The 26952-nt window shown below is 39.8% G+C and overlaps 1 protein-coding gene and 1 long non-coding RNA gene across 5 annotated transcripts in view; both read right to left on the minus strand.

The window, feature by feature from the left end:
• LOC309697092 overlaps positions 1 to 26952 on the minus strand; it is a 294518-nt gene that overhangs the window by 111095 nt on the left and 156471 nt on the right. The window lies entirely within an intron of this gene.
• Positions 5289 to 26952, minus strand: part of ajap1 (adherens junctions associated protein 1) — a 55680-nt gene continuing 34016 nt past the window's right edge. For 3 of the 4 annotated variants that reach the window (XM_082517907.1, XM_082517908.1, XM_082517910.1), the window contains 4 exons: positions 14601 to 14688; positions 14218 to 14460; positions 12753 to 12885; positions 5289 to 11835 (listed from right to left, as the gene is read on the minus strand). In XM_082517907.1, coding sequence (XP_082374033.1) covers positions 12813 to 12885; positions 14218 to 14460; positions 14601 to 14688 — 404 coding nt within the window. In that variant the 3' untranslated portion in view covers positions 5289 to 11835; positions 12753 to 12812. The remainder of the gene's footprint in view (positions 11836 to 12752; positions 12886 to 14217; positions 14461 to 14600; positions 14689 to 26952) is intronic. The other variant, XM_082517909.1, reaches the window with a different exon arrangement.

The raw sequence follows: 26952 nt of genomic DNA on the forward strand, positions 1-26952 counted from the left end.
AGTGTAGAGCAGGGTCAGGTTATAAAATCCATTAAAAATTGGCTTGCATCCACCAGGGTCTTCAAGGTCAACTTAATGATTTTTTGGTAGACAATTGGCCAAAAGCATTAGAACTTAGAAACTATGATTCCTACAAGTATGGTGTGTATAGTCATCATATAGAAATTCCCATATAAAGACTAAAATATCATGTCACATTTGACCTCAGACCTGTCATTCAAGGTCAATACACTGAAAGTAAAGCGTGAGCTGCCTTGACAGAGGTTTGCACTCTTGATGAGCTTCTTGTTTTGTTTTGTTTAACTCAGAAATAAAGCTGTAAAATCATTTCAGTCTCAGCATCAATTGTAAATTTTTGATGGAAAAAAAGGATTAAGATTGCTCATGTCACCATAGGAACCATGAAACCTGGATTTGGCCTGACAATTCTTGAACAAGTAAAACGCAGACTGGTCAAACAAAGGGTTCTGGATTGTGCTGATAAGTGATGTGCAAACAGCAGCCACCCTGCAGACGTCTGTCACTCAGGTCCCTTTGTCACAAATAATGACTGGCTTTCAGAACTTTGTTTACCTTGCAGCCCATTTATACTAAATCTGACCAACTGTTAAAAAGTTTTGTGCTCCAAATGTCACAACGCATAAGTATTATTAACACATCCTGATATTTTTCATCTTCGTCATGTAAATGCTATGTGCATGCATGACTAATGTGGCTTACAAAATGTTTTCTCTAGAAAATGTATGCAGTGTTACACTGAATATTTATGAAAGCCAATTTATGAGCAGACATCATTTTGCCAAGGTTTGCTTAGGCATAGGTACACATGCAGAGAGAAGATCATGTTTTGAGGTAAAATAGATGAGCGTTTTGCAATCTACACTGTGCATTTACCGCTGTTAAAATGGGAATGGGTGTCGATGGGGAAAGAAAGCAGTGTCACCTGTCATTAGGAAATGGGAAATAGCAATATCTTCAGTTAAAGTTCAATGTTTGTTTTTGCTAGCTATCCAATAAGATTTTCTGTCGAATTTTTGGCTTCGTAATAACATTCTTTCCCCTTCCTGACAGATAACTCATTATTACTGTGGCTTCAAGGGAGTTTACTTGATAGTAAACAAATCTTACTTGCTGGGATCTGTAGAAATGGCTGATGGTTGCATTCATTTTTTGGCTAGACACTCTCTATTACACATATAATTTTTTCACTACCTTTGAAGGATGCCCTCCTTTTTTTCCAATAATGTTGCCAGTGAACATAACCCCCTACAGTAAAACAGTGTAAAAACAAATAAATAAACAAATTTGGGGAATGAAAATACAAAAGAACTAGATGGGTTCATTTATTTGTATTTTGCTCAGGCAAATTAGTTGATGATTTTGTCTTGTGAGGTGTTAATCAGTGTTCCGCACTCTGGTTGGACTGAGACACGACCTTAATATTGATTCAGTGCGATTCAGTTCTTTTATAAACAAAGAAGATCTGAGTAAACTCAGGCAGACACTGAAAAACTGCCTCACAAGCTACTACTGTAGCTAATATAATTATGCAATATGTATGTGTGTAAGTTTTAACATTTAAAAGAAACGATAACCAATGTTGATCCCTCTGTTTATTTTTCTACTCTTGGTGGTGTCTGTTTAAACCATCACTATCCACAAGATGGCATTGAATGGGAGTAGAGTTTAGAAAGTTCTACTCAGGTCATAAATTCTAAGCTGACTCCAATCTAGTTCCACAGACTTCAATGCTAGGGCAGCAGTAACAGAAAACTGCTTTCAGGCGTTCAGTGCAGAAACCTAGTAGCTAGGCAATACTGTCTGGCAGACAGTGTAGTGCTTGCGCATAAAGTAGTGCACCATATAGCTAACCTTACATACTGCACAAGTGGTAAGCTTATCAAAAGGAGTCATTTGCCACTGCATGTTGTCGAAGCACAGATCCTCCAATTGGTTAGAGACCTGCAGGAGTGGCTCATTTTGTCCCCTAGCTCTTGAGTACTGCAGCCACTGTTTTAAGGCCAAGACCAAGACAGTGGCAGCCTTACATCACCTGCAGCTATGACTTATCAAGTTGCCTGAGGCATACCATTTTGAATTTCTTTATTGTTTTGCTAAACTGTCGGATTTTATTCAACATGCTCCCAACCAGCTGCCAAAGGAGGAAACATGAGCATAACAGTCTGTCAAGACATTTTCACATGGAGCCCAAAGAACTGGCAACAAGAACTGCTTCTTTCCTACAGAGAAGACTACTTTATGGCACAAAGCAGGACATGTGTGGCTCTTCTTTCCAGCACAGTAGACATTCTGTCTCTTCAAGAAATATGGAAAATATGAGATGGGTTTGGAAAAGCACTCACACTGACAAGGCTTGACCCCGGTAGACAAAGCCAATCACCTCTAAAGACTCTAAAATATCAATTGAAAAAGTGAGTAGAATAGTTTAGTAGTCTTCTCAGCCCTGTCCTACACTATCTTAGCTGCCATTCAGAGGTGGTCTGGATGTTCCACTCCCCACTGGACAACTAAGGAGCTAATCAACTTTGACTCCCCTGTCTGGGCAAGGCGGCAGGAGACTCTTTGAAGGGTGCAGGTTTGCAACTGGGATTAATCTCACCGTGCTGAAGTATCTCCCTGGCAGCTGTTGGCATGTGCCGTCCACTCCATTGATCGTGTCCGTCTGTGCAGGCAGGGCTGCATAATTCTATTGTATGAGGAGCGAGAGGGGCTCCGTTCCTGTCACAGTCAGTGTAGACTGATCCAACTGGCCTCATGCTAATGCGGCCTGGCAGGCCTCCCCGAGGACAGAGTCTGGCTTTAGGGAGTACAGAGGAGGACTCATTCTGCCCATGCCGATTCGTCAAACATGAGAGGAGAACCGTATCTCCAGGTGATCTCAAAAGCACAGCGTGGGTGAGAAAGCAAGGACTAAAGAGAAGCCGCTGATCAACAAGATATGCTGTTAAACCGAGGAGCAGTATCACAATGCTTAGATAAATTAGCATTTATTGTCACACTGTGAATTTTGTCAAAGAGGAAAGATGCATATGACAGATACAATATGTCAACCTAGACCTTTTTGAAGTGTGGCTGAAGTGGAAGAAACATGAATTTTCTTTAAATTAAAGGCAATCCATTCAGTAGTTGTTAAGATATTTAAGAACATATACATAAGTTATGGCTCTCAAATTATACTAAATTGCTTTAGTTTTATCACAAAAAAGACGAGTAACTGATTATTGAATCTGAATACGAAGGATATATAATAATTACCACTTGGTGCGAAGTTGCTTGTTGTCAGTTGCTTTTTCATGTGAGCTGGTTGTAACTTTGGGCCAGTGTTAAGTGGGATTCTCCACTAAGCCTTCAAAAACCATTGTGTGGCGCATACTGAACAAACAGGGCCCGCGCTCGCAAAGCTTTAATCATTGCTATTATTAATGATTGAGTGGTTTAGATAGGAGGAAACGCGAGCCGAGAAGACATTTCGCACCTTAATCAGGTAGAAAAACAACCACTGGAGCGCTTACAGCTTTCCCTGCAAATATGTCACTACTCATTCTGGAGGCTTTTATCCAGGCAAGCCACGAAGGACGTTATTATTAGTTATTTTTGTCATTTTACAAGAAATTGTTGACTGGAGCCAATGAAGAGAGCTTCTTGACCTTAGTATTATAACAGTGACATAGTGTGATATTCATAAGTTTCAATTTTCCATTAACTTTCCTTTAATATAAATAAATACTGCATTTTTTTTCCTGTGTCATTAACGCAAAATAGAGTCCAATTTATTAATTTAATATTATGAAGATAATCCTGCATGTATAATGTACCCGATCACAAATGCGGTCATCCATTTAGACTCTTCTGCTCATCGAGGTCGCTGGTCACAGTCAGGCTGGAGGCTAGAAAGAGAACCATTCACATTCACAGCCGATTTAGAATCAGCAGTGGACCTAATGTGCATGTCTCTGGGCAGTGGGAGGAAGCTGGAGAATCAAGAAGGAACCCACACAGGCACATGGAGAACATGTAAACTCCTACCAGGTCAGTGGATTTGAATCAATGGCCCTTCTTGCTTTGAAGCAATAATGCTAACCACCGTAACACCGTACCACCAAAAGGCTGTGAAATGGAGAGAATGACGAGTTTACAAGGGAAACAGCAAAAAATAAACTAATAGATCAATTAAAAAATCGATGCTTCATATCTGGGATGATCAAGATAGATATTTCATGGTCAAGCTCACAAATATCGAAAAATAAACAATCACAGAAAAATTAGTCTTAATGAGCCGTGGCAGTGTTAAGTAATCTAATGGCTGAGGGAATGAAGGCTTTTAAGTTTCTGTTTGTGTTACTCTGGGGTAAAAGGTAACCTGTGTGCAACTTCCTGAACTCAGATGACAAAACATGTTCAGGATGGATATTAATGTTTTTTGCCTTCGTTGCCACCTGGTTTTCCCATAGTGAACACAAACCTCTCTGCCTGACCCCCGTGATTTTGGAGCAGGTGTTAACAATACTGCTGAGGGAGTTTCTATTATTGATCGAGAAAACAATGTAACACCAAATAAAAGAAAATCAACAATAAAAAATACATAAAATGTTCTTTAAAGTCTATATACTCTTTTTTTTTTTTGCAGAGGACTTTGTTCATATTAAATTTGAGTTGATATGATGATCCCGGTATATGGAGATTTCACATTATAGTCTGCATCCAAATATAATTTCACATTTGACCCCTAACCTCCCTTTTATGTTTCAGCCCCCAAAATACAGTTCTAGTTTTTTAAAAGTAAATACTACCCTTGAATTTTGCTGCCTTGCTGGATGTTTCTTGTTTTTGTTTTTCCCTGATGATACTTTTCATGTTCCGTCTAGAATATTAGAGCTGTTTGAGTTCCGCATATTATATTCACCATGTTTAATATATTTCGCCAACGGTGTCATCTTTATGCTTTTAAAGCGACGCATGAGTCATTGTTACCACTGTGGTTACTGGAAGAACCCTGAGCCCTTGATACCACATAGTGTAAATGCTGGTGGATGTGAGTGCTAGTCTCATTTGTTAGCATTATTAATGCTCATGTATCACATTTGACATGATAACTCATGTTTATTCATTAAAATGCTGAGAATTTAGCTGCTCAGAATTTTGCACATCATTGGATTTGACAGAAGCATCGATTGGATTCATATTAAAATCTTTTATTTCGTGCCATTTGCCCAGATCGCTGCCCTCCCCCAGATTCATTCCAACAAACTCCCTATAGCACGTGCTCGTGTTGTTTTACATTTTATTAATAGCAACATCAGAGTACTAAATGTACAGAGGACGAGTCCAATGAGAATCGCATTTACAGTGCTTGCAAATACAGAGCTTAGTAGTACAAGAGTAACCAAATCAAAGTCACCTGGAAATCGTAACATTTACCAATAACTACAAAAGGAAGAGATGTGGTTCATAAGACACAAAATAAAAGTTATACAACATTTAGCCGTCACAGAGACAGACTAGAGTCCCTTTTCGTGGAGGTGTGTTTTGTGTGTGTGAGTGTGTTTGTATATACTATAGTCATAGGTCTTATACAAAAGTTAACAGAGGTACTCATTGATATATTAAACACAAATATAAAAGTTTGAGTCACAAAGTACAAACTCTTCATTTTTATGGCGACAACACAACTTGAGTCAGGTTCCTTCATGGTAGGTATGAATCATGATTGTAAGTCAGCCTCAATGAACTGTGTGTGAAAAGCCCTTCCCTCCCCCCTGCCCCAGAGAGAAAAGAATCTATACAAGCTCCTCACCCCTTGACCTTTGACTTGACCTTTGAACTTTTACTGTACTTCATATTTAGTTTTGTTGCTGTTTTTGCTCCATCTACTTTGATCAGCTCTCGCAGAACATGCAATCGCAGGCTATCCCATTCGCCTGCTATTCCGAATTCCCTCGCTGTGTCACTCGTTTCAGGCCTGCACTTAGCTCGCGAAGGCATGATCCAGGGCTAGAGGCCATCTGCATGAATTAGCTGACACGACAGCAGATTTGGGTCACGCTGCTAGTCGTTTTTTTTTTTCTCCAAGTCTTTTTCAAGTCTGACTGCACTGATAATCACTGACAGTGACAGTGCTTTAGCTCTTGTGAATAGAAAAAGTAAAAACATGACCCGAGAGGAGAGTCGCAGCCCTCCGCTTAAAATACAGTAAGCGCACAGTACGTGATTTTTAGTTTTTTTAGTTTTTTGAAAAGATGCGGAAAAGCGAGGAGTGAGGAGCTACAGTTTACTGGGAGTGAAAAAAAGAAATAAATGGATCCAGTGATATACCTCCACAGTCTCGGGGCAGTTTGTGAAATAGTCACAACAATATAATCACTTTTATTGAAGTTCTCAGGCAGAAAAGAGCTGTGTCACAGTTGTTTTTTGTGCTTCATTTTGAAAAAGCAACACATTAGGCATCAACAGACCTTCACCAAAGACTTGTCTACACCTTCTTTATATATTTTTTCTTTTCTGTCGACTTGCTGATTTTGGTTTCTTTGGTTCAGAAAAAAAACTCACGATTTGGATCAAAACACTTTTTGTTAATATGTTTAGGAAATATCCAATTTTCTAAGTTGCCTGTCAGAGGACAGTTTCAAAAGAAACACGTCCACTAGCATTAGCCTGAAAATCCTGCTGACTGAGAAAAGATGTGTCCGTGCACGAGTGGACTATATTTTGTCACTATTTCACAAAAGGCCAAAACACCGGCCGAGGATGGATATATATCATTCTGCAAAGATAAACTTTATCCTTTCCTCTCAGTTTGTCCTCTCACCTTCTAATTAAACGTCTCTTTTTGTTTTCATTGATAAAGCGTCCACAAGATATTTTTGTTATCACACAGTGTGCTAATAAGTCCACAATATAGCCAATACACGGATTCCTCTGACCGTTCCTCTGGTATGAATGCTTCCATTAATATGTGGAAAGAAAACAACTTTGTCCTTCAGCTAGCATGTCATTCAAACAAAACATATGTCAATAACTTCCACTCTGAGTTTCTGACATGCAAAGAGGAATCACAGTCTCTGTAAATGTGGCACATCGTTCATCTTGACAGGAAAAGCCTCGCTGATTGATAGCTTGTTTATGTCGAGGAGAGCACAGGTTTTATGGGCTGCTGAAGAAACAGAAAGGAGAACCGCAAAATATTCATTTGCTGTGAAAAAAAAAGGCATGTCGAGTAACCCCCACACCCACACCTAACACAACAACACAATATTTCTTCAATCAAATCTGACTGGGCCGAGTGGAATTACTTTCCTGCCTCTTAGTTATAATAAACTAAACTCATCTGCTATACTGAAATGTAAACTGAAAACGCAAGAAAGCAGTAAGACGCTTCCTTACGTATCAGTTTGATTTCAGACAGCGGTAAAAGGGGGAAGCGTGCTGTATGCTGATGTCTCCAGACATCCGCGACTGTTTAAAATATAGATCACAGCTGCTGGTTACATTTTTCTTTGTCTAAATGTCCTTCAGGAATGCAAAGAGAATTCCTTTTAGCAGCTCCTCATGATTTCAAAGAGAAATACTAACATTAAAATCAAGCTTTTCAAGTCTTTATAGATCTGCCCGAAACACGCCCAATGCCTGAAAAGAAAAAAAAAGCTCAAAAACTTTTTCCCCAAAGTATTAAAACACAAAGAACTTCAGAAAGTTAAAGTTTCCTGTTGTTCAATTAGAGCATTTAGTATATTCCAAGGAATCCAGAATCTTTCCCACAATATCGGTATAATCTCAGCTGACACTTTCAGCAAATTCTAGCTAGTTGCATTGATATTCCACAATCATCAGATATGGTGTTGTTAACAGATGAAACTGTTTACATCAAATGTCAATCAGCCAAATGTTTTAAAGTTGTGAGACTAAAATAGAAGTTGTTCAAATTTCTGTGTAGGTCTCTTATATGTAGCATGTAATCTTAAAACGACAGTCAACTTTAGCACAGGTAGAAATTAGGGGGGGGATTTTTACATAGATTTGGCCATCACTGCATTCAATAATATTAATATACTGTATTCAACAGAGTAACTGGGAAATTGTTTACATCAGGCAGCCATTTAAAAGAGAAAGAAATGGGCAAATTATAAAATGATCTCACAAACTTTCCACTTTGAAGGTTCATTGTCCTGTTGTTGTTGGCTCCCTCCCCTCAGCCTCATTGGGCTCAGGGAGAGGCAGATGGATGCCTCTCCCTGAGGTTCTGTTGGAGGTTTCTTCCTGTTATCAGGGAGTTTTCCCTTCCCACTGTTGCCAAGCGCTTGCTCAATGGGGCCGTCTGATTATTGAGGTTTTCTTTGTACAGTTGGAGTTTGAATTGATTTGATAACCTGGCTTGATTAGGCAAAATGACTGCGCTCCCAGTTTTTGGCAAATTACTTGTTTAGTACATTGTCATTATAAACAGCAGAAATTTTGGCCAAAGCTAAAGAAGCAGAAGAATTTGCAACCAAACTAGCAGCCCTGTGAGGCCGCACTGAAGCACAGCAGCTGTGATTTCAGCTAAAACAGCACATAAACAGACAGTGCTAACATGCTAATGTTGAGCAGGTGTAAGGTTTGTCATATTCACTGGCCTAGTTCAGTGTGTTAGCATGCTAGGTACACCTAGCATACTGACTGAAACCAACACTGCCATAGCCATGCCGGGATTATAGCTGAAGGGCAAAGCTGGAATAAAAACAGGATTACTGAAAAAGTTTGAAAATGAAAACGTTTCCTATCAACGCTAAAGTTGGCTTTTTGTATTTTTAACCCTGACTATTTAGCAGTCACATCAAAAAGGAAAATACAGACAGTGTACTTCACGAACGGTCCTCCTTTCAAAAGTTTTCCTTTAGATGTCTTTCCCTGATTTTCTTATATGCTTAATAAATGCTGATATTGGTTTATTTTCAGAGTCATTACAGTAAATAACATTTTCTGGGGCAGTTGTAGCAGTATGTATATACAAATACAAAATGAGGATGGTGACAAATGATTGCAATCCAGTCTAAATCAAGTTTAGTTAGTTTCTTGGCAGCTACTGTTGGATTAACAGTTTTTTTGTTTTTTGTTTTTTTTAATTCATGTGATGATACACTGTCTATTAAAATCGATGCAGAAATGATAGTTAAGAAGAGCAAGTCATTGGTTTCCCAGCCAACCATGGATACAGCTGAACCCAAGATATGATCACAACACCGTTTAAAACCACTCGGTACTGTTTTTACTTTCCACCTGGAAATCACTCTTCAGTCTCTGAGCTATTGCAGCGTCTACTGAAGTATTATACTGGTTAGCTAAAGATATAATACAAGTAACTGCTTGAAAGTGCAGGTAAGAAGCTTGGCACAAGGTTAGTTTTTGTGTTTTGAAAGAAATACCATAGTTACACATGTAAACAAAGACACTATCCCCGACCTAGCTGAAACCTTCCCAAAAAATGGGAGAGGTCTTGAAAAATAGAACACACCTGTACACAAATAGAAGCAAATATATAGAAAATACATTTACACGTGTATAATTTACAGCAAGTTTCATAACCCTCTTACTAGTAAGATATCACTGTTCATTCAAAAAAATATATGTTATGTCAAAGAAGCAACGCAGCCTATCGTGAGGCTGCACTGGTATGTGTCATTCATGAGATGAGTTTCATGTTGTGAATTGGCCAGAGCAGGAGTTTTGCACCACAGTGTTTATCCCAAGCCATCTCGACACCTCCTGAATGGCTCCCACGTACTGATACTGATCACTGGGACAACCTGTTGTCTTGAATCCTTTAAGGAAGTGAGTACAAGTCCGAAAACCTAGCAAGTGAAGTACTGGAGATCGACCGTCTATACCTAGTAAAACCCATCATTTATATCTGTACATATTGCTGTCTATAGCCATAAACATTTACAATTGCAGAATTGTAGTTGTGCTTTGTACAAACCCACAGCAAAATAAAAAGGTAGATTAACAGACAACTTTCTCGAAAGCTTCGTAGCACAAAGCTAATCTGTTTCAGGAGCTTGAAGATGATAATAAAAAGTATTGGTGCTAGGAAGCTCTCAGGAGAGCTTTACTGTCCTTCCTCACCAGAAGTTTAAACCAATTTGGCAGCAGCAGATTGGTTTGTCTTAATCCCCTTACTACAACAAAACACAGAGGGAGTGTTTTTAGGCCTTTGAAAGTACAAAATAGAATTTTTTCCTCTTAATTCTGTCCTTTTTTTCCCCTTTTTGCTCAGCTTTCTACGGCACAAATTAAAACAAATTATCTGAGAGTAACCCCAAACATCCTGGCTGTGATAGCTTAACTACTGAATGATTTAAACATTGTCCTCAAGAGTTTATTTGGGTCTGGAGAGAGCGAACCCTTAAAAAACCTACTGTGTTTGATGGGGGATTCCTTCCTGCTTACATTCCACAGTTAAACAAACCATGCATTTTGATCCTGAGGGACACCACATTTTTAGCTTCCCATTTCTTCTGTTTAATTCCACCTTGAACAAATCGGTTGACGATGGAATTACATAGACTTCCGCCTATAATTTAAGAGTTTCAGGCTCAACAACTAATTTGTCAAACCGGTCGAGAGTTGGGAGTTGGGTGGGGATGTTCAATTACTATCCGTTTTTCAACTTTGCTGTTTATGCAAATGACCACAATTTATTTGAACACAGGAGGTTCAGATTAAATCTCTTCTACCCTTTAATTTGGAGCTCGGATCAAAATCTAAACCGTTAGATTTATCCCAGACAGCTGCTGAGACAAGAGACTGATACGAGGTGTGCGAGAAAGCTAGACAGACCTGAGGCAGTATGAATGTCCTGTCAAGCTCCATGCAGTCTGTGGCTGTACTCACTCGTGAATGTGCCGCTGTGGGATCTAACGAGGACACACGCCTGCGCCACAGAAGCCTTTTGTGTATTTTTCCATTTTCCTAAATCAGATGCAAATCTTACATAATAAGCAGTCGAGGTGGGCGCTGTACTGGCTTGGACCAGATGTGTTCAGATGGTTGTCTTTGATATTACCTCAGCTTAGGTGGGAGTATTTAAAAAGTGGTTCCAAGCGCTTCTGACTTCCCCCGTTAGGGCTGTGGCAGACTCTTGTGTGTAAAAAAATAGACACGACTATTCTGATTTTAAAATGGGACCGGTAGAAACAACTTTTTTTCTTCTTTTTTTTCTTAAATTAACCGTCCAATAAAGCATATACCGTTTTCCATCATCTCTCTTCCCCAGCTAATAGAATAGTGCTTCATATAAATATCTTTTAGACTCTTTTGTAACACATTTCTTAAAACTATTTCATAACATATTCAAATACATTTAGCATTTTTTTGTACTTTCATATTTCTTTAAAAACCAAAAACCAAAAGAAAAAAATGTAACTGCAGTTGATACAGGGTTAATATAACGCTCTTTTTTTGTCGGCTTGTTTTTTAGTCCATCAGTTGTTGTTGAAACTTCTGTCCATCCAGGTTGTGGCACATAGTGGCATTATTGGCACATTGTTCAGAAATACAGTTCATCTTCCTCCCGAAGAAGCTCCTTGAGTTCCTCTGTGATAGGGCTAATGTTTTCCTTGAGACATCCGCGACGTCCACAGTCTAGTTCCATACATCCTGTAAATATATTTATATATAATCTATATCTAAATGACCGTAGGTTCTTGGAAATATGGTTTTCGCAGCGTTATGGCTGCTGCTTGTCAACTCTAGAAAAATAAATATCTTCACCAGTGTCCAAAGATCACGCTATTTTACAAAAGAAGCTGTTTTTTTGTGTTTCTTGTTTCCAACTGGATCCTGTGGAGATGCAGAGAACACAACCCCAGTTACTTCTCATTATGTTGCCAGTGCAAAATTAAACACACACACAAAGCTAGCCTGCTTCTGACTTATTATAGGGAGAATATGGGTTTGTCTCAAAAAACATGTGACTCCAGTGCCTTTTTTACATGATATGAAAGGGCAGTGTTGTATTAAAAATCAGTACAGTTAAGGTCTATTGTTGCATACACTTAAGCCTAAAAAATACACAAGATTTGCAAAGATAAAAAGGGATCTTATGTCTTTTATGACTCCAGCACAGGGAGCAAGCTGTGGAAAGCTAAGCTGAGTGAGACTAATGTGTGTCCAGATAACCCAGGGTCCCTGTCCCTGCCTCTCTGTGTTACCTGCTGGCAATCTATTCCTCTTAAAAATCTGGGTCAATAGCAAACATTACACCGCTTCTTGACCTTCCAGCAACACTGTGGGGCTAGACCATGTGTTTAACGTTCACGCTTTGAATTTCAAATGCTGGCCCATTCTGGCATATTTTAGCCACGCATAAAAATGTGTCACAAGTCAAGCAAAAGTGCCCCTTACTCCTTGAAATGCGCCAAACAATGCACCTTTGGTGTAAGAATGAAAGCGGCACCAAAAATATCAATGAAAATGTTTCAGATGTGAGAGGAGAAATAATTAACAGTGACCATAGTACTGATATTCACATAATTAGTCTCTTATCTCAGCTAAAGACCCTGACTACTGCATTGAACCGGATTCCTCCTGGTTTTTTTTTATATCAAAAGGGAACAAGATGGAAAGGGAGCATAATCATGTCACAAATAACAAACATATGCCAAGTTCCCTTTTATTCCCAAAGTGGGGCAGCATCACCATGGGGATCGAAGGCTCAGATGATTATTTACAAGGGGATAAAGTGCTGCGGTACCCACCAAAGCGTGAATTCAGGAAGTCTCTTCCACCCACAGAACATGAACAAGGCCTTCAGCTCGTCAACATGAGATCTCAAACCACTTCTCTGACACAAAGGCCACAGGAATCAGTTGTCTTTCAGTTGGTGAGGGCCTGTTAGGCAAAACGCAAGAAGTCAGAGTCACACTGCAAGAAGTTAACTTGTGAATATAAATGATGTAATCAGACTGGTTACATTTTTATATTAGATACCATCACAACATATTAGTTGATAGTAAACCTCCTATAATTGATTCTAAAATTATCATTGGTGAGCAGTGTCTTTTTCTCATAAGACTTCTTCTTTTTTATGCTGCACACGCTACAAGGCCTAATTATGTCTCTTGGTAGCCTTAAGTGCCAAAATCAACACGGTACCACTGTCACGTACACAAGCGGGGTGACAGAGACCTGCACTGGGTGAAGGTCTATGTCAGCCTCGGACGGCTGCTCTGCAAAAATAAAAAAAATCCTAGATTTTTCAGCAGTGCTGTTGGTTAACCTGTGAAAAACAAGCTATAAAAACCTAACCATCCCTGTGTAATTTAAAAGCAGACTATTTACAGCAGATGAATTATCCCGCCATCCTTGCCAACATAATGAATCTGTTACAGGGTTTGGATTCACTGAGTAAGTGTGACCATCTTTGCTGGCCCTGCGGCTTAGATGACTATGTTATCCACTCAGACAGCAAACACTGTGAATACTCCACCAACTTATTGTCGGCGTGGCAATGCAAAGTGTGTGCGATTTCGATGTGAAACCTACCTGTCCGGTTAAATCGCAAAGCGGAATGCAAACGCACCAACGACTCACCAAAGACACATCTCTCGCCTAATGTTTCTCTGTATATATAACACTTTACATGTTCAGTAAACTTGGGCATGTAAAGTGTATTTACTGATATTACATAACTTGCAGGTATTGAAGTTCAAAGCATACACCTTTGTGCCAACGTTTAATACTCCCATGAAGAGCCAGACACAAAACGACACAGTAAAGACATCTATCAGCTGACTCATTACACCAATAGAAATCAGTAGAACATGTTATTTTTTGTGTGTGTGCAGCCTGAACATGCTGAGGCATACGGCAGATGGATGAGGTGATGGGAAGCAGTCCGCCAATTTATGTGTAGATTTGCTCGAGCAAAATACCGACTGAAGCTGACTGTGGCTGCGGGGTAAAAACACGAGCTTGGAGACGAATGTGAGGATTCGTGGTCGACATTTCAATGCTCTTATTCTCATCTGTTTCTGCTTAATGCTTCTTAATCCTGAGTACGAGTTACTGGAACGTTTTTTAACCTATTTTAAACCGATCAAGCCTTGCTGCTCAGCACGGAGCTTCATAAAATATAAGCCACATGCTAATAACATTCACACTGTGGATTTCCAAGTGCTGAATGACTGGGAAGCGTGCATCCACCTGTCATACAGTCAGTACCTGTTTCCGTTATAAGCAGTCTTGTAGACAGGCGTCTGCTGGATCATCTCATCAGTGTAGATGGGTACGGCAGTCCGAACGCACTCGTGCGAGCACTGCAGGCTGTCGTTGTAGGCAGTGAATATGTCCACCTTGCTGGGCACCCGAGCTGGGGTGAAGTCTGTCAGGTTTTGGCAGCTTTCTTCTTGCTGGTGGATCTTTCGCTGATGGCTATTGTGGCGACCATTTCCAGACTGCGCACAGCTACAAAAACACGCACCAAAGACAAGAAACAAACATAAAATCATACCTTGTACCTTCGTTCATCTATTAGGGTTTCTGAAAAGGAACGGGGGTGCGCGTCTGACGTGTCGTGAAGCAAAAAGTAAAGGAATCTTTCCTACCAGTTTTTAAGGACGAGTGTTGTAATCAAGGCCGCGATAACCATAATGAGAGACACAGTGATTGTGATTATCTGGTGAACTGCCAAACCTGTAAAAAGGGCAGAAATGTGCAGGAGAGCAGAGAATTACAATCATTTGTATAGGAAATGGATTCCCCTGTTGTTCACAGCACACGGCCAAGCACTTCACTTCTGTTTTGTTTTTTGAACTGCACAAACTTGCTGCACTTGACAAAGTTTCGAGGCCGTCCTCTTAAAATGTAGAGGATAACAAGCTGCAAAGTGTACTGGTGACACTGACTGAGTTTGAGAATTAGAAATTATTCTATTACAGTACAGTCCACTCGAATGGGTAAGTGAGTTTTCTAATCTGCAGATCGGAACTTTATATTATGTCACCAAACTCACAATCAGTAGCTCTACAAAAAAGAACTGACATGTTTTTCCATAATGCTGTCTTTGTAGATACTGCCCCAAGGCTTTTATTTAAATTTTAAATGAGAGCAAACAAGTTGATATGTTATAGATGTATATTTTTATGCATGAAAAAAAAAAACAGATCGAAAGATGATCTGCAGTCTGAACGCTCTAAAGGGAGGCATGCCATTGCACAGCTAACAACCAAGGCCACTTACACACATACATACAAAGACACACACGCACATTATGTGAATCATTAATTGATTTGGGGCAACAAGACATGACCATATATAATTCGCAGAAAAGTACTACCACGTTAAGATGGCAAACTGGTCATGGCCCGCCTAGGAAAGATTGCATTCACTTGAATGTTTGGTTTGTTGTGTAAACTGAAACATTTTTCCACATTTAAGGTGTTTTTGGAAACCTTAAATTAAAGTTTGGTGTCACATATACCACTATTTCTCCAACTAGCTGCTAACTGTGTTTGTTAGCTGTCTGGTGCTGGGCAGGTAGCATACGGTGACTGAGGTTATATATACTCCTGCATTTCTGTGGTACTTCACTTCTTTACTGATAAAGTCAAAATTTGAACCACAGTAAACACTGACTCAGTCACTGCAAGGACTTCTGAGGTCACATTCCTATCCACTCACTGTTAATATTCATGATACTCTGGGCTGAGTAAGATCTATTTGGACGTGTCTCCCTGCTCTTAGAAAATCATTATTGGAAAAAATTAAACCCCAATTATAGGGCTATCAGAAGGAAAGAGTGGTTGCTAGCTGACAAAATGATAACTCATATGGACTGAGTCTTTAGTGGTCAATTTAGAACAGAACACTTTTGTATGAATCACTGCTTATTATTATTTGATCTAAGGAGGATTATAAAACCCGCAAATCTCTGTATAATCACAAGTCAACCTGGTGGCAACCATATTATTGTAAATTCACACAATCACTACGATTGTTTGCTAAGCTTTCTGGACAGTGCCAAGCCATACAAGTATTCAGCCTTTTGTTTATGCAGGACATCTTAATCAGCTTCCACATATATATGAAGCCCACATTTGTATGTTCTGTATGACTAAAGTATAAAAGCGCTTTTATTACTTAAAGACTTCAGACTCATGTGTGCTGATCTCTCACTGGTGCCAGAGGAGAGTAATCCAAACAAAACTGCCCAGGACATGTCTAAAGTAAGGATTAGTGCAAGCCTATTGCATTGTACTGTAAGGTTAGTGTGTATCTGTGTGGGTGAGTGATACAGCATGAGAGAGACTAGGACACAATGACACACTGCAGCAGGAAGCCAAAAAAAGAGAAAAAAGGGAAAGAAAAGCCGTCATGATGAAAATGCCCACGTGGGCCTTATACATCTCACCTCTCCATCAGCCAGCTGCCTGGCTGCTGATCCAAGCCAATTTGTCTTCGGGAAACGCTCAAAAGGAAGTGCTGCTCGGTCATTTTAGAAAGCACACAACGTCTCCTCTGCCTTCCAACTGTCTAAACAGCCTCTTCTTAGACAATAAACTTAGATGGGCAGGACCATGCAAAAGACATACCAGGTCAACCTTGGATTAATGATATCTCCGGCTGGCTCAGGGAAGCCTTACCTTCCCAGTGCAATCAGGGTCCCTTGCCATGGCAAAGGCACATTAACTTATCTGGCAAGTCATTTGCATTTGCCTCATATCCCCTCTGTATCCTCTAACCCCCCTCTCTGCCTGTGCCAGGCTTATGCTGAAGCTGTTAAGTTGAAAGTGTTCAGCTGTAAATTAACATCTGTCCAAATTCAGGCACAATACAGCTCCAACCTGACCTTGATCGATAGTTGAGTTGTCCACTGAGGATTGCTTCATTTTATATCGATATCAGACTGAAAGAGGGGGACTTTCCAGTCAGTAGATTTTAAAATCAAAAGCTGCACTAATTTGATTTGTAAAGCCATTACTGATTAAATCCCATTATGGGACAGAATTAGGCTGTGTTCCTTTCCAGCCTCCTATGGACACTCCTCAGCTCAGGAAACAAGTGGAACTTCAATTAGTAAATTACAAACTGCCATTAACTGACAAATATGATGATTGATGTCTGTAAACATGTTCAGAATTCTATAATTTTGTATGAGGGGAATGTGATTGGCTACGCTAGGCAAACATTCACATGCTGTGCAGGGCTTACTGATGCGGCTTTACATCTTATTGCTATTTTTTAATGCTATTTAACCCTCTCAAGGCAGGCGTTGCAGATTTGTAACAAGTAAAAGCTAACAACCTGATTATCCCACATACATATTTTATGAGTTTTTTTTACTCAGAAGTACCACTGCAGGTATTGTTTTGTGCATTAGCAACAAAAACTTAATTTGAGCCTGAGAGGGTTAAATCAAAGTTACTTCCAGCTGCTATTCGGAGCCAAAACAAGCACACTTTCATCACACGTCCTTTAATGAAACAACTGTACCCAAGAATGTGAGGTCCAGCAACACAAACACAACATTAAGTCTATTGCATCTTGATTTTCAGGGCAGTACATTTAAGGCTGTGGGAATAATGGAGCAGATAATGACACGGGTGACAAATCTGAGTGCAGAGGCTAGTTCTATTTTAATCCACGACTGCCAGTTGGAGGGAGGGAAATTTGGCCTCTCTATCTAAAACTCATTGTGTCCTGGCAGTCAGCTTGAAAAATCACCTTTGGCAGTCACCTTGCTTTAGAGATACCCAGTTAGATTTTGTTTGGTCAAATCACTGCCAAACAAAGAGCAGCAGAGAGTCACACAGGCAGAGGGAGGAAGGAAGAGGAAATAGGGACATGAAGTGATACAAAAGGGAAGGGACTGCTGGCCTGTAACCTCTGTGGAGCTCCCATCAATGCTCCCAGCAAGGAATAAATGAGATTTTTCACCTTCATTGCTATGACAGTTTGATGAACATGTCAACAAAAAGAAGTACAATTAAATTAAATTTCCCCTTGCCACCTATTTTTAATAAAAGAGCGACAGCTTAGACACAAAAACTCTGGGGAGTCAATTAATGTGACGTTAATGCGTCGAAGACAAATATCTGTCTCATCAAAGCAAAAAGGTCAAAAGAACAAAAATACAGTAACATTTTTACAGATATATGTACACCAAAAATAACAGCCCCACCTTTACAGAGTGGTGGAGCATTGGAGAAAGAAAACTTCGCCTATGTCGGTGCAGCTCTAGATTGCCTTCTTTAAAAGTGCAAGATAACTGATAGGGGATTGTGAAGTCCAGGTTCTCTTCTAGTTTTAAACCATCAACCTTTCTCTTTATGTACATAGTTTATCTTCTCTAATTCTGGATGCCATAGTTAGCTTTTCCTACCTGTTTTGCACCAAACATCAGGCACAGTCAGCAGCTAAACAGCCAGGCATTTCTCTCAGCACATTTCTTAGTGGACACAAAACTAATACCAGTGAATATGGGACTTTCAGTCTGCTCAAAGTGTCAAGCAAAAACATTTTATTGACATGTGTGCCATTACAATTGTATAAAAAATTTGGTGTTGTGTTTACTCTGCTGCCTCCAAGTGGAAAAACATCCACTTTTTACACTGTTGCTGCATTAATCTGAAGAATCACATCTCTAATCAGAAGATTTACTAATTTATATTTATAAGTCACCAATTTCTTGAGTTGTGGAGTGATGGTTATGGCTGTTTTTATGAAGGAAAATACAGTCACAGCAGTTCTCTCTAAAAATCCAGTATGATTTATATGGGTAAAACTCCTCAGCCGTCAGTGTCTTGAAATATCACTTTGGCTTAAAATGTTATGCACACAAATTGTTATTTTCCCTTATAGCTAACAGGTTATTAAATGAGATTAGATTTATTTTTAGCTTTTGAATAGTGGCAGTTGAGTCAGACCTGAAAGTGTAGCAAGAAAACAGCATGTTGACATGAAACAGCTGGCCTGGGATTGGCTCAACCCAGGCAAATGCTGACTGCAAGCTACAGGGACATCATTTATTTTGATAATATTAGCAGTAGTCGTTTTATTTGTTCAGTGGCATATCAAAATTTCTTCTTGTGCAAACACCATTCAAATCGTCTCCATGCACAAGGAATCTACTTTAGCCTTTCTAAACAGTAGTTGAGATGCAAGATCTGTCTGTCTGCTGTTTCATTCGTAAATTAGAATGATGCAACAACTCAATGGTGATGGTGCTACAAAGAAAATCAATATTTAATCACTGTGCATATGTATGAGTTATTGTGTTAGTGTGAGTGTGTGTGTGTATACTGCATCGTCTACATGTAGTGGGTTTAGGCATTATTTGCAAAGTGATTTAGAGGTAATGGCACCAAAGCTCACGCAGTATTTGCTTAAAAGCACCTGAAAAATGTAGGAAAGGGTCCTCATTTGTAAACCAGACTTTTAGCTTATAGAGGTTGAGCAACCTCATTTCCACAGAGAGCAATGTGTGTTTGTTCTGGCATACCCAATACATGCCTATATAAACCCTCCAAGACTGAGCAAAACAGGTTAGGAGAGGGCTTCCATCAAAGGTTTGCCTACTGATAGCTAGAAACTGCCAATTAATGCTGGTGTCAAAGTGTCAGTCTAGGGCTGATTTCCACAGAGTCACCGAGCAATCTAAAATGCTCACTGAAGAAGCGGACAAGAGAGCTGAATGAGGAGCAGGGAGAGGAAGAAAGAGAGCGAGAGGGGGAGAGGAAGAAAGCTAAAGATCGGAAACAATTAGTCTACAGATCTTTTCTCTCAATGTCAAAAGCATTGCTGCATAAGTCAAGCTCAATGGCAAATGCAACAATCCATTGCCAAAAAGAAAAAGTAGCTAGAGTCTATTGCTCCAGTAAGGCCTTTTTTCCCACAAACATGCGCTCCTCTTCTGTCCTTCTCTGTATTAGAAACAGCAGGGAGCACACAAGAGCTCATCCTACAACAAACAAATGAAAATTACTGCAATTTTCAGGAGGGTGTAAAATGGCATTGCTACTGAGGCAGTTTCAAACAACCTTCTGAAAAATCTGTGTACTATCATGCTGGTGACAGGAGGCATTTTTGTAAACCAAACAAAAAGCTTAGCTGAACTGCTGACCAGGCGATTGGACCTAAAACTGGAAGGCAATACAATCTCTCTCTCTCTCACTCTCTTATTTTTCCAACAAAACCTCCAAAAATAAAACAAATAAGAGTTTGGAGAAGTCATATTAAAAATTCTCCCTAAGCACTTTTGATTGACAGAACAATCTAACATAGCCAAAACAGTGTCTCGGTCAACATCTGTAGTCTTCTTCCTTGAGGCGGACGTGTCAAGCCACGGAGAAAGAGCTGGAGAAAACAGAAAGTGAAACAGCATCTGCTCAGTGAAGCCCGCTCAGCTCCTCTTGGCTGAGATTTCTGTAAATCAGGAACAGGGGGGTTTGACTCTGCACGCCTGTCGCCGGGCATCAGCATTTAAGTCCAGATTTAATGCTTGAGAAAAGGAGATTCATTTTTACTCACTTTATTGAGAGTCAATACAGAGAGTAAAGGCAACCTTATTGGATTGCCATGGTAACTGTTGGGAGAAGTGATTTCTCTCTGTCTCTATGTGTATCTCTCATTGTTGAAGAGGCTGCATTGTACGCCTATATGGGTGTGCACAGGTCAAAAATCTGCATTACAATGCTCGCCGCGCTGCCTTCTTTAAAAATAGATTGCTGGGATGCTTAACGTACATTTTACATGCTCTCACTTTGCTCCGTAGTGGATGTAAACTCCATCCACTTTACCCACACGTCCATCACAAACTTGATAGCGTGACGTGATTTGTTACCACATGGATCCGTTTAGTTTAAATACCTCGAATTCATACGCTGAATGCTGTTCTGTGCATTTTAAACATCCTCTACAAGCAACCGACAGGTCCGCACGGCTCAACGGGACCGTTCGGGAACACGTGGTGGCGTTCGATGGCCCAACATAACACTGCAACATTTAACCTTGCAACCCTCAGATCATCTAACAAGGCCCAAGTTATCAGTAGTGGCTTTGCTGACTGGAGTTTTAATCATCTCATATCCATAATGGAGCTGACAGCTCCATCTGCGTGGAATAGAGGGGGGTTGAAGTTGCTAGCAGCACAAACAACAGGAACAATCAGTGAGCATCTGGAGGCTCCACAGCTATAACACCCCCCCCTCCACCCGCCTCCGCTCCCTACCCTCAGCTCCTCTATGATGGCCAGAGAGAGCAGGATCAACAGGAGCCTGTTTGCTTACAGTATCCCGAAAAACTCCAATCCAAACAAAGTAAAATGTGTAACATGCACAATGCTGGCATATTGTCTCAATACAAGAAACTACAGATTGCATGTTGGTGATTAACCACAAAGGTTATAATACTGTGAGAAAGCATTTAATTACATAATCATAAAAACCTACGGCTGCAAGCCAATAAAACTTCACAGGTGTTAAACGGATGCCCTGACAGATGACATGCATGAGAATAGTTCAATCTCTGTTAATGAGACAGAAGGCATGCGAAAGCTACTTCCTTCACACAGATTAAGGGCAACATTCACTTCTTTATCTCGGTCTAAACAATTTGGATTTTCACCAGTGCCAGAAAGAACCATCCCTTTTGTTGTCCTGTGCATCCACGCCAACAGCGAGTGGGAGTTAAGACACATAGCCTGTATTCAACAAGTGCAACTCAGTCAAGCTGCGGCAAGCTGTTGTGTACTTTCCCTGTGTCACTACGTAGCTGGTTTTTCTACCAACCCAAACTGGTTGGAGAAATGTCAGAGTAACTGACTGGATCCCACGGCAGGCGTGAGGAAATACAGCTCAAATGTTCATTTCTGGACACTGACATAAATATAGAAAGAAACAAGCTTTTGATGGTAGTTGGATCCAAATGAGCTGCAGTCTCTCAAGAATAATAAGGACTTCCAGAAAATCCAGAAAAGATTATGACAAAAAAATATGGGAAAAATTGACAGCAACAGTCAACGGTGCAAACAGTACAGAAAACTTTCTGCTGCATAAAAGCTCAGCGCAGTGCAATCCTGTGGCATAGGTGGGATTATTTTCAGGTTTCAGTATAGTTCTGTGAATTCTGCAGTCAGGATCAGGACAGTTTCCTTTCGCTTTGTGTGACCAAAATCAATGTTAGAAAAGCACAAAATATGAGCTCTGTTTTCCTCCTTTTGTGACTCGAGTCCCAATGGTCAACACAGGTGTAACTGCCTGTTGCCATGGTAATGGCAGTCTTAGGTTTGATTTAGCCTGGGGTTAAGTTGGAATTTTTTTTAATATCTGAAGACATTTCCGCTAATGACAGAATAAACCTGGTTTTCAAAGTGCTGTGGAGCTTGCTTTTCTACATTTTTTTCTATCCTTGTGGTCATACAGGTGCAACATGCGTTCAGAAATTCACCATCACCTGAAGTATTAATGATTTTATCGGAGCACAGTCAAGCAACAGAATGTAACATTCAGACTACTGTCGGAAAAAATCTACATTACTTCTATTTTCTTTCTTTTTTGATTTAAAAAAAAGGCTTTTTGGATACTTCCTCTATCACTGGCAAATCCTTGTGAATAAGAGAGCAGTCGAAAGTAGCTTCCTCTACTCTCTGCCACTCTCTGCTCTTTGCATTCATGTTTGACAGCGATTACACTCTGAAATGATTACAGTCATGTTACACACACGCCATATGGGATGACACCAAGTACATTCACGACTTGCGTTTGTGCAAGCATACAATATTCACGAGTCATAATGTGCATTTATTGCATGGCTGCATGTCTCTACTTGTACTGTGGTCTCATAGTCAGTGAATGCCTAAGCAGCAAAGATATAGACATTTTCTGAGCTGCTGAGCTAAAGCAACTAAGTGATTTAGTATAAGGAAGTTCATTTGTGATCTGAATATGTATCTAATTATTTTAGGAAACGTGCTACCAGCCCATGCTGCGAGGACCTTTTTGCCTTAGAAAGTCTATAGACTGCATCAACACTATAGATGAAGAGAAGAAGAAGGTACTGAAAGTAACTGCAAGGATGAATGTACCAAACAAATGAATATTTAATTAGTCAATAACTGGCTCTGTTAAATACATAATTTCTAGACATCTTTTTCAGCTATTTTGCAGCTTCTTAGCAATCATTCAGAGCATTGCAGAAACCATTTTTGTAATTAATCATCCAACTTGAAATAACACTTCTGGCATTTTTAATAATTTAGATTTTTTTATAGAATGTCCGTGACCCTAAATTGTATATATATCGATGAAGATGGAGGGATGGCAGAACCCCGGAATCCAGAATGCATGCTATGAGCTAACTGTCATTCTCCATCGATACTTTAAGAATGCAGTTACTTTTGAGTGCCCTTGGTGCTGCACAGTGGAAAATGTGGCCCTCTCCCAATTTTTTTTGAGAAGAGCTGCCATCAAACTCAAAATGAGCTAATATTTTTTCTTCAATAAATAAAGGGCAGATTTTCTCAATTTAAACCTTAATTTTTTTTCCATTTTACACGGCATCCCAACATTTTTCAGAATTGGGGTTATACATGCTTATTGATACTGTGAATATAGGAAACAATCAAGCACAGGAGAATTACAACAGTAATTAAAAATGTTTAGTTTAGAATAACTTGGTTAGTAAACAGCATAAGTTGTTTAAATCCTCATAACATTGAAACTAATAGTCTCTTAGGTTCTTCTCATACTGGCTGCAGATGACTTGACCATGTTTTGAATGTGAACTGAAATGTGGCGGCACTTCCATGTACATGAAAATATTGTATCATTCACCTGAAATAACTGCCACAGTTAACTTAGCAGAGTGAGTGAAAGCTTCGAGGATGGCAAGGCACAACCACGGAGCGAAAAGTACATTCAGCAGATACCAGCTGGGTGCCAAATGCGCTTGAACTCTCTGCATGCATGCATGATGCATGCACAGTCTTTTGCACTGGTTATGCATTTTTCAGAGCAATGCATCTACATTGCATGCATGTGCACCAGCTTCTCTCCTACTCACTACTAACCTTAAATGGACTTCGACACAGCTCTGTTTAAGCACTGACATTTAGGTTGGTCTTGTACGAAAAATAACTTTCAAAATCTCATATCCCGATATAAGAATTCTATCGTCCGATAACAATATAAATCACAAAAATGTAAGATTTTCTGTAAATTCTGTGAATCTCGGGCAGCTCGTCTTGCGGAAAGTGTTTCCAGCTGCGCGTCATTTAGCTGGAGTCTAGTGTTTTAACCTATGCATGAACCATACATTTTTAGACATAAGTTGTAAAGGCCGCCGTTTTCTTTGTATTTATTACACGGCGTGCTGCGGGGAAAAGCCTGTTCTAACGTTTGAGTCTAAGGTTTATTTTTTAGCACCTGGCGGCTCTTTTTTAATTCTCATCCGTAGATAATCTGCTCTTTCACGTGATTCAGTTTATTTTGAAAAGTCTCAACAGGATCTTGAGCTTTATTGTGAAAGGTTTACGTGGAACATAAACAAGCGGACACGCGATGCTGTTACCGTCGTTGTTGCTAACCACAACGCATAAAAACAGGCTCTTGTCCGTCCGTAGTGTGGTTATATAAAATATAAGAGAAAGAGAGAACTTTAAGAAATTAATATAGCCACTACAGTGACCATCAAAACGATGAAAAAATATTGCTGTAAACAGTTTATTTTGCGACACCACGAAACAAACGATAGCGTAAAATGAAACGATAGACGTTTTTATATCGTCATCCGATATATCGAACAGCCCTACTTTCAGCAGTTATTTTGTGACAAAGCAGCCTTATGTCTTAGGCACTGACAGATTAGATGCCGTTGTTAGCATTGCTGTCAGATGATGTCAACTCATCTGCCTGTTAAAGTTAACATTGCATGCAGCGGGCAGGTTAGACACAGTAGACATCCGGAAGTGCAGTCATCCGGTTGTTCAGTCTGACGTCACTAGCCGTGTCTGGGTCTAAACTCTGCTGCAGGTCCATATATCAAACGATCACTATGGCATTACTGAGAGTTGAAAAACTGTCTAAAGTATTTCATCTTTAATAAAATGATCAGCCTTCTCCTCTACCAGGTGTAACAATTGAGTTTAACATCCAGGCATCCATGAAAACGGAATTTATGACATTTAACGGAGTTTGAAGTTAGCAGGGAGTTAGCTCGCTAGCTTCTATCTAAATACAATATAGCATGTCCTGACTGCGGGGTTTTGGAAACAAATTAAAACGTACAGCTCTGCTATCACTTCCAGCATAAATGAAGACAGAAAACTAAACAGCAGTGACGTTTGTAGGGTTACTGAAGTTGGGCTAGCTGGTATATAATGATGTGCTACGTGACCGCTAGCGACACAGCTATGTTAGCTATGTTTTTCCACTCGATAAAAGTTACCGTGAGTGTTCTCGGTGGTCAGGAACAAATGTAATCGCATGGCAGGATGCTGTAAAAGGACCAAACTTCAGCCAGGAGAACAACTGAGATAATCCATCCACAATACGAGGTTAGTCATTCATATACTGCTGCATGGGCTGGGCTGTAGTTACATCGTAAGGTTTTAAAAACTGAGCTTAAATAAATGATTAGCGGTAATAAAAGCCGAGGGAGGTCAACAGTGGTCGCTGACTGTTTTAGGAGCTTTTTGAGATCAAATAGAAGAAAATACATAACATTAAACATGTTAACAACACAAAAGCCATATTAAACGCAGACTACTTTAGACCCGGAAGTAGGATTCGTCGCGTCATCACTGAACAACCGGATAGATCTTAACCTTCTATGAAAGGATTTCCTGTGAGGGATAGTGGTAAGAGAGAAGGAGAAACCTAGATAAATTAAAATAAATTTTATTAACACTTTTCCCACTTTAACAGAATCAGTTTAAGTTTGCAAGTGAGAGGTTATCCCACTGCAAGTTTCATCAATCATGACTAAGAAATTTTGTATGCATCCACTAAGACAATTCAGAGATATGAGCGTAAGAGACAGGCATACAGTGAAGCGCCTCTCCATCTGCAATGCTTTCAATTCAGCAGCAATCCAATGCTGCACTGCTCGTGTGGTAATTACATCTTGCCTTGGGGCTAATATGAGGCAGAGGGTTAACGTGTTGTGAAGGCAGAGGGAAAATTTCTGCTGCGATTACACACCCACTCTTTGCTCTGAAACATGATTCTCTTCATCTGCTCTGATCAGATACAATGTGCTTATTGATACAATAATATTCAACCAGTTGGAGGGAGAAAAAGTCTCAACTCTCCTTTCTTATCAGCTCTCAGTTAGCTGTGGTGACTGATTTCCTCCAGGATACAAGCCATCATCTGAATCACAGGTGGTTTCACACTTACCTCCCAATCAAGAGAAAATGAAGAGATCACAACAACACAAGATAATTATGTCCTGCCATTTCATTTTGCATGAGCTATATACAGTTCAATCACAGTGCAACTTATATGTATGCAAATACATATAAGCACACTTTGAACAGCAAATAGTTCAAAGTGTTCATTATCTGAATACTCCCACTGCAGGATGAACTTTTCTTGATTCCTCTAACATTTATCATTGAAACTGAGTAAGTCCTTCCTTATCTTTGCATACTTTTATGACATTTTTGCTACTGCACTAAATGGGAAAACTTAATTTACCACAGTTATTGTTCCTAAGTTGTTAAAACATAACTTACATAGGTCATTTTAATAAAAAAAAACATGTTCCTCATAGACATAATGACATACTAAATCTAATAAGCCCGGCAGGAGAAGATTGTGTTTCCACATTACAGAAGAACTGCCCATAAAAATCCTTGCCCATAAAATGCCCACCACCGGTATTTCAGACCTGAGGGCTACAATATAGTCGAGGGCATAGTCTGTCAGTATCAGCGCCTATATCTCTAAGCTGCAATAT

The sequence above is a fragment of the Aulonocara stuartgranti genome (assembly GCF_965226115.1).
Source record: "Aulonocara stuartgranti genome assembly, chromosome: 20".
NCBI classification, from domain to species: Eukaryota; Metazoa; Chordata; class Actinopteri; order Cichliformes; family Cichlidae; genus Aulonocara; species Aulonocara stuartgranti.